The sequence below is a fragment of the Pinus tabuliformis genome, chromosome 1_2 (assembly GCF_031772625.1).
Source record: "Pinus tabuliformis cultivar Carrire ecotype Pingquan chromosome 1_2, CPIR1, whole genome shotgun sequence".
In the NCBI taxonomy this organism is placed as follows: Eukaryota; Viridiplantae; Streptophyta; class Pinopsida; order Pinales; family Pinaceae; genus Pinus; species Pinus tabuliformis.
The window spans coordinates 747270012-747284139 of record NC_142298.1 but is presented as its reverse complement, the minus strand read 5'-3'; the positions used below and the strand labels follow the sequence as shown (position 1 = coordinate 747284139).

Genomic DNA, 14128 nt, shown 5'->3' with positions numbered 1-14128 from the left:
TACTGAGCATTAGTTAATTCATAAGAAAGTATGTAAACACACAAACATAAATTCACACTCATGAATATCCCAACTTTCTATCAAGTGCTATGACTAGTGATGGAAATCACAATTATTTTCAAAAGCCTGGAATCATGCCTAAGCATCCTCTATGAATGACCTAATGCCTTCCTGGTTAGCTGTCTACATTAAAGTTGCAACAAACAATATGACGTTAGGCATGGCTTGAAAGTAACAAACCGCTGCAAAACTCAGGCATAGATGGCAAGTACAGACCGCGTTTTCAAGATATCGGTTAGAAAATCCATAGCATATAATAGCACAAATTGAGAAACTCATAATGTCCTGTCTGTTGAATATTGTAGCCAATTTTCTCACAGATTATACTGCAGAGCATAAAACTGCTCATAAATTAACATAACACGCAGGCTTCATATTCCTTGTATATGGCTTCATATTCTTTGTTTTTCTTCAAGTTTGTTGCTTTACAAGACTTAAATTATTCCTTCTGAATTTTCTTTACAAGACTTAAATTATTAAAGATAATAACAAATCTTCCCAACCATTCAAGATAAATCTGATTTAACTTGAATGCACATATTCTTTATTTCCATTATCTAAATGTTTTACTGTCATGAAAAATAGATATTTCCATCTCAACATATCCTTGATCATTTGACATTTCCCTTGGTTAGTTTTTAAAGGTAATGGCTAAACATTTACAGAATTTCTAATATTGTAAGCCTTACCATTTCCTTTTCATTTGTCAAGTTTAATTTCCACATTTTTTATTTCAATGAAACATTAAAGGCTGCAAACTTTGTGGTTATGATCCAACTGGTAGAATAAGGATGACTTTCTATGAAGCTCAAACCACTCACAAGACCCTTTAATACCACCATGCTTATTTGGCATGCCCGGGGTCTACAAAACCACAAGACTGACATAATACATTTCATGCTTCAAGAAAACAGAAATACTTCAAGCTTGACTTCCATTACATTTTTTTACACGCACTATATGGTCTACCTTGTCCTCTGAGATGGACAGAGGTTCTTTGTGAAGACACACCAAATACAACCGAGTGATTTATGGCACAATGATTAAATAATGATAAGCCAACAAAATATGTACTATTAAACATAAGATATGCTCACTCAAGGGAAAGATTACTAGCCGAGGATTTAGACTCCAAACACCTAATTGGAAGTTGGTTTATGTGGCCTCAAACCAAATGCACTTGGACTCGTATTTTTTCCTTGACTAACCAGGGGAATGCCCGAATGCTTTTCCCCTCTGTGAGGGCTATGTGTCTGTCTGATCTCACTTATACGGGGGCTATATATTTGTTTAGCTTCTGCAACTTGGGGACTTAATGTAGACTCGGATCCATGAATTAGTGTGCAATCACTCGAGCTAGTTATCCGTGGACTATATATGTGTTTGACCTCACCGCGACTTCATGTAATCATCTCATTCAAAAATTCGCCATCATTTGCACCTGTTCCCATGCTTCCTAGTCCGAACCCTTGAATTCCAGCTTCCTGCAATCAATATGTTACAGTTCAATTTATTATTGTTCATGCTGCAAGGCTTATGAAATAGAATTGAGTAATATTTTTAAAATTTGTTTGATATGTGTTTTGCACTCACTGTTATATTGCATGGCATTCCAGGGGCTTCTTCATACTCTGCTGCATCCAATTCTTGAAGATGTGCTCCTTTGAAAAACTTGGGAAGGATATACTGCCTCGCTGGGACTAACAAGTTACAACATGATTAGTAGTGGGAAGAGAACACCATCTATAGGCACCCATGTGATACCAAAACATGCCAGCAAATAACATGTCTGGAAAATGGTGAAAGTGGCAATTGTCTTGAAAGGCACCGTTTCAAGAAATGTAGCATGATACTCCTAAAGTTCTCTATAACCATCAGTTCAACATTGATCAGATTTGAAAACTATATTACAAGCATTAAATTCAATCACATTATAGTTTGAATAAAGTTCATACTTGTATCTACGGCTTGGAGCAGTGAAAAGAAACAATAGCCTTTCCCAAAATTGATTTCCTGGCAAACTCTCTATGGCCATGAAGGCAAAGTAACCCCAAAGCACAGAAGTTGGGATCTTTCTAATGATGGGCATTACTGCAAGGCAGCCAACCACCATCAGAGATTGCAACAAATTACTCAATTGCTGTTCTTTCAGCCACGTCCTTGTCAACATTAAAAATTGATTCATCAACTGGGGCATCCATATTCCCAGTACTTGCAGCCAACTGAATTGTGGTCTCTTTCAATTCCTTAAGTGCCTGCATAAATGGTTGGGACATGACAAGACAAATAAATAAAGGGAGAGGAAAATTAGATAAAATGAAACACCCAAACTCAAAAATAAGACCATTACCAAGGCAGGTGGAGGCTGATAAACCATTGGGGTCTGCATTTGCTCATAGGCTTCTTGCATGTTTCCGTATAATTGCCCTAAGGTTGAATTTTTCTGCATACTTTTTCGGATTGTTGTCACTAACTTGCTAAGCACCAACTGTAACAAAAGTACTTGTAAGTTACTCGTCTATAAAATGTCTGAATTGTGTCTTTTCCCTGAGAAGCTGCAATTGATAATTCCAATATATTGGTACCTGATGTTTGAGGGTAGCTAAGCCTTTCATGTGCATTGGAGATTCAGGAATAACACCATTTGAAGGAGGTATGCCAACAATACCACATAAAATAGTCTGTCACAATAAAAGGAAAATTTATGAATCCACTAGAGATTTTTTATGGAGGTGAAAACAAAGAATGAAGAGTTAGATCAAGATGTATTCAGGAGAGAAAAAGCTCTTCCAGAATAGGGTAGCCAGTGACAGTTGAACCTAAACATGAACCCTGACAAAAATTACAACATGGTTCTAAATAATATATATTTACTGAGGTAATTTGCATACCAAAAATCCTAAGAGAAGTCATAATGGTATGAAGAAGGTTTTCTTAAGTTGAACTCATTTTTTTGGGCAAGTTGGGATGCAACGCTGTGACCAGAGACATTTATGCCTTCAGGATGAAATAGGGATGGAGACTTCAAGAATGTTCTCCAGCTTCTTCACAAAACAAATTGGCTGAGACTTTAAAGATTTCCCTAATGCAGACACCAAACTTCGAAACACAGACACTTCAGGGCCTGGAGGGGGAGGCAAAGCTACTCTCAAAGCAGGATCCATGATTGTGGCCAAGATGAATCTAGGGTTATCTCAAATGCACGCATGGGCTATAACAAATTTATATCTATACATCTACCGAAGATTACTTTTGCATTTTCAAGTTTTTGTAGCTTTGAGAATATATGGTAAGAGAATCCTATTTCTCTAACTCAAAATGCTTGTTTGCTGTATTTGGTGCATACATGTACAAATACCATAAATATCCATATTTGAGGAAAAAACAAATATGACCGAAATAAGAGTCTAGTCCAAAATTTATATTTGGAAAAACCAAATACAGCTGAATACGATAAAATACAACCAAATACAATACAGTCAATATATAACAAAAATAAGGTCCATGACATATTGACAGTATTATTCATATATATGGCCAGATATGACCATATCAGTACTTTGGCCATATTTCTGTATCTGAAGGCCAGCTACAGCTGTGTGTTGTAAGTGTGATTTGCTGAACATTTTTTTGCTTACCAAACTCAAAAGTAGACTCAAACCTAGGAAATGCAGAATCATATAGATTTTCTATAACTCAATTCTATCAATATAGTTCTTCAGAATAAGACAAATATTATTACCTACCAAGTCTTTGTAAGGTTGCTGAAAACTCCTGCAACCTAACCACCTGTTTATGTAGCAGAACCATTTTGAGGTACAAAACATCCTAGAAATGCCCCTGACAATTTTCTGAGGTGTTGCCAAAACAGAAATGTGCCAACTGCCAACATAACGTTGTTCTCTGCATTTCTTCAGAATCTTGTTTCATAAATTGCAGGTTTGAGGAACCCAAACCTTGTGGTACCCACTCAGAACAACAAAACTAAAAAAAAATAGCAGAATCTTTCTAAATGAAACATAAAAATTTGCAAAAAAGGAACAATATTCAACATATAAAAAGAGTGTTTCCATGTTTACACGTAACTGCTGCATTTGGATTTATGACCCAGGTAACCATATCCTTGCGTGTTTTGGAAACCATTTCAAAGTTTCGGGTAAATTCAAGGGAAATTCTACTGTAAGAGAGCCTCAGCCTCATAATTTGATAGTATAATGTAAGGCATAATTTTATGGGTAATTGACTCAGCTATGCAAATGTAGATTTACTAAAATCCTCTAAAATGATATTTATCCTTTAACATATTTTTTAAACAACATTGGCTAACATGTGTAATGAGTAGCATTATGGTGTTTTTATAGTGAAATGCAACTGGAGTTTCTTCAAGATATATTTGTTACTGTATCATCAGTTTAAAATAAAGTTTGCCTAACAATTCCATCATTACAAGTGGTCAAAAGCCTAAAACAACAAACAAATGCATATTAACTTCAAAAATTTAATTTCCATATGCAACAACAAGTGTCATACATTTCTCCCTGTTATTTTCTTTAATATTTAAGAAAATAAATATTATCATCCACACTGATAATTCTTATAATATGTTCTTTCGTATCTTGGTCAGACGCTCAAGGACAGGTCTAATATCTCACTAAGTATTTTATAATATTTTAAGTTCTGTAATATACCTGGTGGATTGGTAATGTGACACGCACTGCTTGTCTCCATTTCGAAGCTTAAGGATATGGTTGAGAGATAGAGGTTGTCCTTTCAACTTTTTCTGGAAGCAAAAGAACATGGATAGAGAACATGAACTAAATATGACATCAAAAAAGTGGAAAGAGGATAGAGTGCAAGAGATTAACTAGAGTTACAAAAGAAAGGATGAAGAGGAAAAGGGTAAATAGAAGAATCTACCATGGAATCAATCACTAAGAATGATCCAATACACTGTCTAACGATATTGCCTGGGCCCTGAAAAGTACCCATGCTTGAGAGGACCTAGCTAGATGATCCTGGGAGGCATCTGCCAAACATGAGCAGACCACCTCTGCACATTCAAGGGCAGTGAAGTCATGGCTTAAAGTGTGTGCATCATTGAACCTTTTGATGAAAGAAATTCGTAACCAAGCAAGCCACTAATTCTAACTTGTATAAGAAAGAATTTGCATTGAAATATTCTGGCAATTGGAGAGCAAAACCTTGGGATTGGCAGGGTATTGTTCAAAAACACCAATACAAATTGAGAGAAGCCTTACGGCAGTGTTTTCAGAGATGCCATTAACATCAACCGTAGGGATATTTAAAATTTCTGAGATGAGAAATCCACTGCTGCTAAATATCTTGGATCATTCCTCAAATGGTTCAACAATGTAGGCCACTTTGCTTGTTAAAAACATGTTGTCAGTGGTTTATCAAAGTCCAAATGACCGGGGTAAATGGCAAGATAATGTTAAATATGAAAAATCCATTGCATGCTCTGAAAAACATAGCAGAATAAGTGGAATCAGAGATTCAGCCATGGGTAAAATTAAGAGAAAAGCAAATTTTTGCAATGCTCGACATGGTCTAGTCAAATATTATGCATACTACGAGCAGCTCCAGTGTTGTATATAAAAACAGTCACCGTGGATAAACTTGGCAGCAAAATAAAGAAACATTCAATACAGTTGAGCATACTTTATATGAACCCTTAAAAATGTCATTCATGCCATTGCTCAGTTGGCTTGGCATCCTCTGTTTTATAAATCAAACAGTGTGAGCGGAACTATTTTGAGGAGTGTGGAAGGTTTAAGCATGTCTAGTTCCCATTTTGGGCAAAGTGGTGAACATTGAACCTTAGCAAATAACACAGATCCAGAATTGTAGATAAGGCAAGATAAATTTATTCCACAAGATTTCTTAGTAAGCATTTTTCACCAACCCATTATGTCATGACAACAACACTTTCACGGTTGACATTTGACATTTGATCACTCTGATGGGCTTTGTAAAAATTGCAAATACTTCTTCACATTAAACAAATTAATCCAAGCCACCGTTTGTGTCTGACTTTTCCTTTGAGAATATTCTTGTTTCCAAACTTAGAACATCCCCCAGATTGAGTTAGTTAGGTAGAGACTAATCCTAAACGAGATTTCTCTGCTATATCAACAATAGTCTTAGGGTTAGTGTAGGGATTTCCCCCCTTGGTACGGAATTTTCTTAGCCTAAAGAGCGGAGTGAGTTAATAAGTGATAGCTAGTGACCCACTTGATTGTGACCTCCAACTCCCCCTTTGAGTGAGGTTAGGGATTTTATTCTAGGAGAGTCTGAGAGAAAACACTTCCCACTCACCATGAAATGCAAATTGATGACCATGAATGGTCTTGATCTCCACATGATCAAGCACAACAAATTCATTGCTGCCATTTCCTTCTCCAATACAGATCAATCCTTCAAATCTCTGAAACAAGAAGAGTTTTGCTCATTGCCATTTGTGCACCCTTACTCCAGCAGAGTACGATAGATTCCAAATGATGCAGCTCATAACAATTTTGTGGGATCTATTAAAGCATGTATTCCTGAGGGTTAGAACCATTTTCTTCACGTTATGCTTTCCTGTCAAATTGAAAAACTCCTTCAGTTTTAACCAACATTGAGTTTAAATCCAAAATGACAATAGTCAATATTTGAATCTACACAACGTCTAAACATAAAGATTCAAGATCCCTCAGGTAACATGTGGACATGGAAATTTTAAGGATTAGCAGCATCTAAAGTTCACTCGTTCAATTACCTAGAGCCTTTGCATCTCCTCATCACAAGATTAAATAATGTTACAGACATTGATCAGAGCTGTTTTGCTTTCCAATGGAATATTTAAAAAATATAAAATTTTGATGCTGCCCAAAAAAATGATAAATAAAAGAATATGACCTTTTGACTGCTTGGACGCCTGCAACATTGTTGATGGACCAAATACAGGCATTTGAATGCATTTAACTACGTAAAATGTACTAACTTGGATGTGAGCTCTTTTGACTAACAATTAGTCAAAATCTGGTGTGATGATATTATTTCAGAATACTGTCCCTTAGAAACATCACAGAATCAGTTATAAGAGACTGCTTGAATATGCCTGTATATATGCTCTTTGTAAACAATTGAATAAAATGAGATAAAAACAAACTGCAAATGTCCATAGTAACATTTTCCAGAATTGGCTACACAAGGCAACTGAACGGTAAATTACTAATAAGTGGCAAAAATTTTGTCTTTGAAGAAGGCAATAAATATAGGAGCTCTTTGTTACCATAATGACATAGGGTGAACTTACAATGAATTACTGGAAAGAAAGTATCGATGAGAATACAATTTATCCTTTTAGAATCATTCCCCTTATGTACAGAACCAAAGAAATCAAATGATTTCCATACAACTTTTAGCTTGAGATGTTTTAGGAGTCAGACTTGTCTTAAAATACAATGATTACTCACAATGCACAAGGTTGGCGCATAGGTGTTAGCTGTCTGGTAGTTCCCGTTTAAGCATGTGTCGTCCTAGGAAAGGAGTGTGGAAGGTTTAAGCATGTCTAGTTCCCGTTTTGGGCAAAATGGTGAACATTGAACCTTAGCAAATAACACAGATCCAGAATTGTAGATAAGGCAAGATAATTTTATTCCACAAGATTTCTTAGTAAGCATTTTTCACCAACCCATTATGTCATGACAACAACACTTTCACGGTTGACATTTGACATTTGATCACTCTGATGGGCTTTGTAAAAATTGCAAATACTTCTTCACATTAAACAAATTAATCCAAGCCACCATTTGTGTCTGACTTTTCCTTTGAGAATTTTCTTGTTTCCAAACTTAGAACATCCCCCAGATTGAGTTAGTTAGGTAGAGACTAATCCTAAACCAGATTTCTCTGCTATATCAACAATAGTCTTAGGGTTAGTGTAGGGATTTCCCCCCTTGGTACGGAATTTTCTTAGCCTAAAGAGCGGAGTGAGTTAATAAGTGATAGCTAGTGACCCACTTGATTGTGTCCTCCAACTCCCCCTTTGAGTGAGGTTAGGGATTTTATTCTAGGAGGGTCTGAGAGAAAACACTTCCCACTCACCATGAAATGCAAATTGATGACCATGAATGGTCTTGATCTCCACATGATCAAACACAGCAAATTCATTGCTGTCATTTCCTTCTCCAATACAGATCAATCCTTCAAATCTCTGAAACAAGAAGAGTTTTGCTCATTGCCATTTGTGCATCCTTACTCCATCAGAGTTCGATAGATTCCAAATGATGCAGCTCATAACAATTTTGTGTGGGATCTATTAAAGCATGTCTTCCTGAGGGTTAGAACCATTTTCTTCAAGTTATGCTTTCCTGTCAAATTGAAAAACTCCTTCAGTTTTAACCAACATTGAGTTTAAATCCCAAATGACAATAGTCAATATTTGAATCTGCACAACGTCTAAACATAAAGATTCAAGATCCCTCAGGTAACATGTGGACATGGAAATTGTAAGGATTAGCAGCATCTAAAGTTCACTCGTTCAATTACCTAGAGCCTTTGCATCTCCACATCACAAGATTAAATAATGTTACAGACATTGATCAGAGTTGTTTTGCTTTCCAATGGAATATTTAAAAAATATAAAATTTTGATGCTGCCCAAAAAAATGATAAATAAAAGAACATGACCTTTTGACTGCTTGGACGCCTGCAACATTGTTGATGGACCAAATACAGGCATTTGAATGCATTTAACTATGTAAAATGTACTAACTTGGATGTGAGCTCTTTTGACTAGCAATTAGTCAAAATCTGGTGTGATGATATTATTTCAGAATACTGTCCCTTAGAAACATCACAGAATCAGTTATAAGAGACTGCTTGAATATGCCTGTATATATGCTCTTTGTAAACAATTGAATAAAATGAGATGAAAACAAACTGCAAATTTCCATAGTAACATTTTCCAGAATTGGCTACACAAGGCAACTGAATGGTAAATTACTAATAAGTGGCAGACATTTTGTCTTTGAAGAAAGCAATAAATATAGGAGCTCTTTGTTACCATAATGACATAGGGTGAACTTACAATGAATTACTGGAAAGAATGTATCGATGAGAATACAATTTATCCTTTTAGAATCATTCCCCTTATGTACAGAACCAAAGAAATCAAATGATTTCCATACAACTTTTAGCTTGAGATGTTTTAGGAGTCAGACTTGTCTTAAAATACAATGATTACTCACAATGCACAAGGTTGGCGCATAGGTGTTAGCTGTCTGGTAGTTCACGTTTAAGCATGTGTCATCCTAGGAAAGGAGTGTGGAAGGTTTAAGCATGTCTAGTTCCCGTTTTGGGCAAAATGGTGAACATTGAACCTTAGCAAATAACACAGATCCAGAATTGTAGATAAGGCAAGATAATTTTATTTTAAGTCTAAATAAAGCCTGACAGATAGGCAAACAGGACTAAGAAGTACAACCAGTGATGCCAATATGTAGGGGCACCCTATGCTACCCCAAAAGCATAAAACAAAATATAACAGGATCAAACAAGAGAACATGAACTAAATATGAGATCAAAAAAGTGGAAAGAGGATAGAGTGCAAGAGATTAACTAGAGTTACAAAAGACAGGATGAAGAGGAAAAGGGTAAAAAGAAGAATCTACCATGGAATCAATCACTAAGAATGATCCAATACACTGTCTAACGATATTGCCTGGGCCCTGAAAAGTAGCCATGCCTGAGAGGACCTAGCTAGATGATCCTGGGAGGCATCTGCCAAACATGAGCAGACCACCTTTGCACATTCAAGGGCAGTGAAGTCATGGCTTAAAGTGTGTGCATCATTGAACATTTTGATGAAAGAAATTCATAACCAAGCAAGCCACTAATTCTAACTTGTATAAGAAAGAATTTGCATTGAAATATTCTGGCAATTGGAGAGCGAAACCTTGGGATTGGCAGGGTATTGTTCAAAAACACCAATACAAATTGAGAGAAGCCTTACAACAGTGTTTTCAGAGATGCCATTAACATCAACCGTAGGGATATTTAAAATTTCTGAGGTGAGAAATCCACTGCTGCTAAATATCTTGGATCATTCCTCAAATGGTTCAACAATGTAGGCCACTTTGCTTGTTAAAAACGTGTTGTCAATGGTTTATCAAAGTCCAAATGACCGGGGTAAATGGCAAGATAATGTTAAATATGAAAAATCCATTGCATGCTCTGAAAAACATAGCAGAATAAGTGGAAGCAGAGATTCAGCCATGCGTAAAATTAAGAGAAAAGCAAATTTTTGCAATGCTCGACATGGTCTAGTCAAATATTATGCATACTACGAGCAACTCCAGTGTTGTATATAAAAACAGTCACCGTGGATAAACTTGGCAGCAAAATAAAGAAACATTTAATACAGTTGAGCATACTTTATATGAACCCTTAAAAATGTCATTCATGCCATTGCTCAGTTGGCTTGGCATTCTCTGTTTTATAAATCAAACAGTGTAAGCGAAACTATTTTGAGGAGTGTGGAAGGTTTAAGCATGTCTAGTTCCCGTTTTGGGAAAAATGGTGAACATTGAACCTTAGCAAATAACACAGATCCAGAATTGTAGATAAGGCAAGATAATTTTATTCCACAAGATTTCTTAGTAAGCATTTTTCACCAACCCATTATGTCATGACAACAACACTTTCACGGTTGACATTTGACATTTGATCACTCTGATGGGCTTTGTAAAAATTGCAAATACTTCTTCACATTAAACAAATTAATCCAAGCCACCGTTTGTGTCTGACTTTTCCTTTGATAATTTTCTTGTTTCCAAACTTAGAACATCCCCCAGATTGAGTTAGTTAGGTAGAGACTAATCCTAAACAAGATTTCTCTGCTATATCAACAATAGTCTTAGGGTTAGTGTAGGGACTTCCCCCCTTGGTACGGAATTTTCTTAGCCTAAAGAGCGGAGTGAGTTAATAAGTGATAGCTAGTGACCCACTTGATTGTGTCCTCCAACTCCCCCTTTGAGTGAGGTTAGGGATTTTATTCTAGGAGGGTCTGAGAGAAAACACTTCCCACTCACCATGAAATGCAAATTGATGACCATGAATGGTCTTGATCTCCACATGATCAAGCACAACAAATTCATTGCTGTCGTTTCCTTCTCCAATACAGATCAATCCTTCAAATCTCTGAAACAAGAAGAGTTTTGCTCATTGCCATTTGTGCACCCTTACTCCATCAGAGTTCGATAGATTCCAAATGATGCAGCTCATAACAATTTTGTGTGGGATCTATTAAAGCATGTCTTCCTGAGGGTTAGAACCATTTTCTTCACGTTATGCTTTCCTGTCAAATTGAAAAACTCCTTCAATTTTAACCAACATTGAGTTTAAATCCCAAATGACAATAGTCAATATTTGAATCTGCACAACGTCTAAACATAAAGATTCAAGATCCCTCAGGTAACATGTGGACATGGAAATTGTAAGGATTAGCAGCATCTAAATTTCACTCGTTCAATTACCTAGAGCCTTTGCATCTCCACATCGAAAGATTAAATAATGTTATAGACATTGATCAGAGCCGTTTTGCTTTACAATGGAATATTTAAAAAATATAAAATTTTGATGCTGCCCAAATAATTGATAAATAAAATAACATGACCTTTTGACTGCTTGGACGCCTGCAACATTGTTGATGGACCAAATACAGGCATTTGAATGCATTTAACTACGTAAAATGTACTACTTGGATGTGAGCTCTTTTGACTAGCAATTAGTCAAAATCTGGTGTGATGATATTATTTCAGAATACTGTCCCTTAGAAACATCACAGAATCAGTTATAAGAGACTGCTTGAACATGCCTGTATATATGCTCTTTGTAAACAATTGAATAAAATGAGATAAAAACAAACTGCAAATGTCCATAGTAACATTTTCCAGAATTGGCTACACAAGGCAACTGAATCGTAAATTACTAATAAGTGGAAGACATATGAAGCCACTTACCCTGATTCAAAAGCCGGCCACAGATGGGCAGGACCTGCATAAAGGGGCTAATTTCTCGCGCTCAGCCAACAATTCTGTCAAATACCGAGACTGTTGTTTTTGCTGCTGCAATGGCATGAGCCGTTCAAATCCAAGAAACCAAGGATACGAAAACAAGAGAAGAATAAGCTGATTGAAAATGCAAAAATATCGCACCGGCACCGAAACTGTTGCTGGTAACTAGAACAATTAGATCTGAGTGAAAAAACTTATTTCAAAACCATTTTTATACAGGGACCAGGGAGCCATATACACCATAAATCCGGAATTCATGCAAACAGCGGGCTGAATCCGTGAAAACAACATGCAAACAGCGGGCTGAATCTGTGAAAACAGGGAGCGCCCTCCATTTGAAAACAAATCAAATCTAACCTCCCAGGACCAAATCGACCCTCACAAATCACTCCCAAACCAGAAAACCCTACTCCCAAATCATAAAACCCAAACTGTAAATCAGAAATGGCGATTTTGCTATCCCAAACCGGGAGCAAATATCAAAATGGGGCGATTTTAAGAAAAATACCATTCGGTTAGTTTACCCGCCCTGGGCTAAAATTAAAAAATAAGTTAATTTTTAAATAAAATGAGGGCTAATTATATAAAAAAGTTTTTATTATTTTAATTAAAAATTCGCCCCATTAAAATATAAAAAGTCTTAAATTTCGCCTTTGGGCGATTATTCGCCCCTAAAATTAACCTTGCAAGCCACTTCCTAACTAGATCAAGATATTCCTGAATTACCTCTTATAAGGAACCAAAGATAACCTCACCTGCCTATAGAGTCTACCTATGCATGGTATCAATGAAAACATTGTCAAAAGCAACATCTACAACAACGTTGGTCAATCTCTTCTTCTAGTCAAGGGCATGCCCAAATTTTGAAAATTATCCAGAAAGTAAGGGCCCACCTCATCCAACCTCCTCCTCTTCTTCTACTCTCTTTGTTTAGGTTCAGAGTAATAGAAAAGGTCTTGGAAATTGATGGGTGGGTAAAAGTTATCAAACCATTTGGGTTCTTTCATTTTTAATTATTGCCTATAAGCATTGAGTCTAAATTGCAAAATCCATTCAAGTTCCTTCTTTTTAGCTGAAATTAACCTAAGATTTGAAGAGTTGTAAGGTTTAATGGATCTAAGTATATTCTACTTAAAATATAGTAACATGGTTTAAAATTGTAGGCATTGAGACCAGAATCTAAGGATGAAACAAAAAATATTTTATGTTCATGATTACAAGAAATTTTAATTTCATGTAGCAAAGTTTGAGGAAAGTCTAGTATTTGCATCCTACCAAAAAATTTGATTGCATCACTCGAGCCCTTTGAATTTGAGCATGGTAGAGTCCATTACATAAAAAATCAACCCCTATAAAAAAAGGTGAAAATAAAAAATAAAATTTCATGCATTTTGACCCTAGCAAAGTGAGGGAGGAGCGAACTGATCTGTACAATAAGGACATGCAAAATGCTTACTTGTGCATGTACATAATCATAATTATTAAACCATTTGTAGAATAAGGACATACAAAATTCTTACTTGTGCATTGTCTTTTGATGAATTGTTGGTCGCAAGCAAGATCTACATTACCATAATCATTGAACCCTCAACTCTGGGTGAAATTTATGCTTTGATCATATAAACCCTCGAAATTGTTTCCCCATAAGAACAAAAATCATCTTTAGTAAAAAGGAAGAACTATCCACATTCCAAATTCATTCCCATGTACAAATGGCCAAAATCTCCACGCCCAATGACCTTTCCCTTCCTCCTCCATCTAATTTTTGATGCTCTCCTAAGGTGTTTCCCATGAAAAATCCATCTAGGGTTCAAATACCATGAAATCCATAGACCACGTTCATGGTCTTCGTTCTTCTGGCTTTTCCATGTAGATATCAACAAGGCATAGAAAAATAGTGCTACAATGTGATGTTGCAATTTGTGAATATTTTATTTGAACCCAGGGCTAAAGTGAAAATGAAAAAGAAAAGAAATATTTATAATGGAA

At 36.1% G+C, this 14128-nt stretch overlaps 1 protein-coding gene across 2 annotated transcripts; it reads right to left on the bottom strand.

Annotated features, from left to right (window-relative positions):
* Nucleotides 1-813: 813 nt before the first annotated feature.
* LOC149207923 (putative boron transporter 2) lies at nucleotides 814-12631 on the bottom strand. Of its 2 annotated transcripts, none has more exons than XR_016252052.1 (6): nucleotides 12086-12630; nucleotides 2646-2741; nucleotides 2411-2548; nucleotides 2016-2315; nucleotides 1654-1760; nucleotides 814-1544 (listed from the first exon to the last, which is right to left on the bottom strand). XR_016252052.1 is itself a non-coding variant. In XM_089393964.1 (6 exons), exons 2-4 carry the CDS (start codon nucleotides 2679-2681, stop codon nucleotides 2190-2192), a joined length of 300 nt encoding a protein of 99 aa, XP_089250090.1. In that variant the 5' UTR covers nucleotides 2682-2741; nucleotides 12086-12631; the 3' UTR covers nucleotides 814-1544; nucleotides 1654-1925; nucleotides 2016-2189. The 2 variants fall into 2 exon arrangements, 1 of the variants encoding a protein (XP_089250090.1); XM_089393964.1 differs by having other exon boundaries at nucleotides 1654-1925; nucleotides 12086-12631.
* Nucleotides 12632-14128: the final 1497 nt, after the last annotated feature.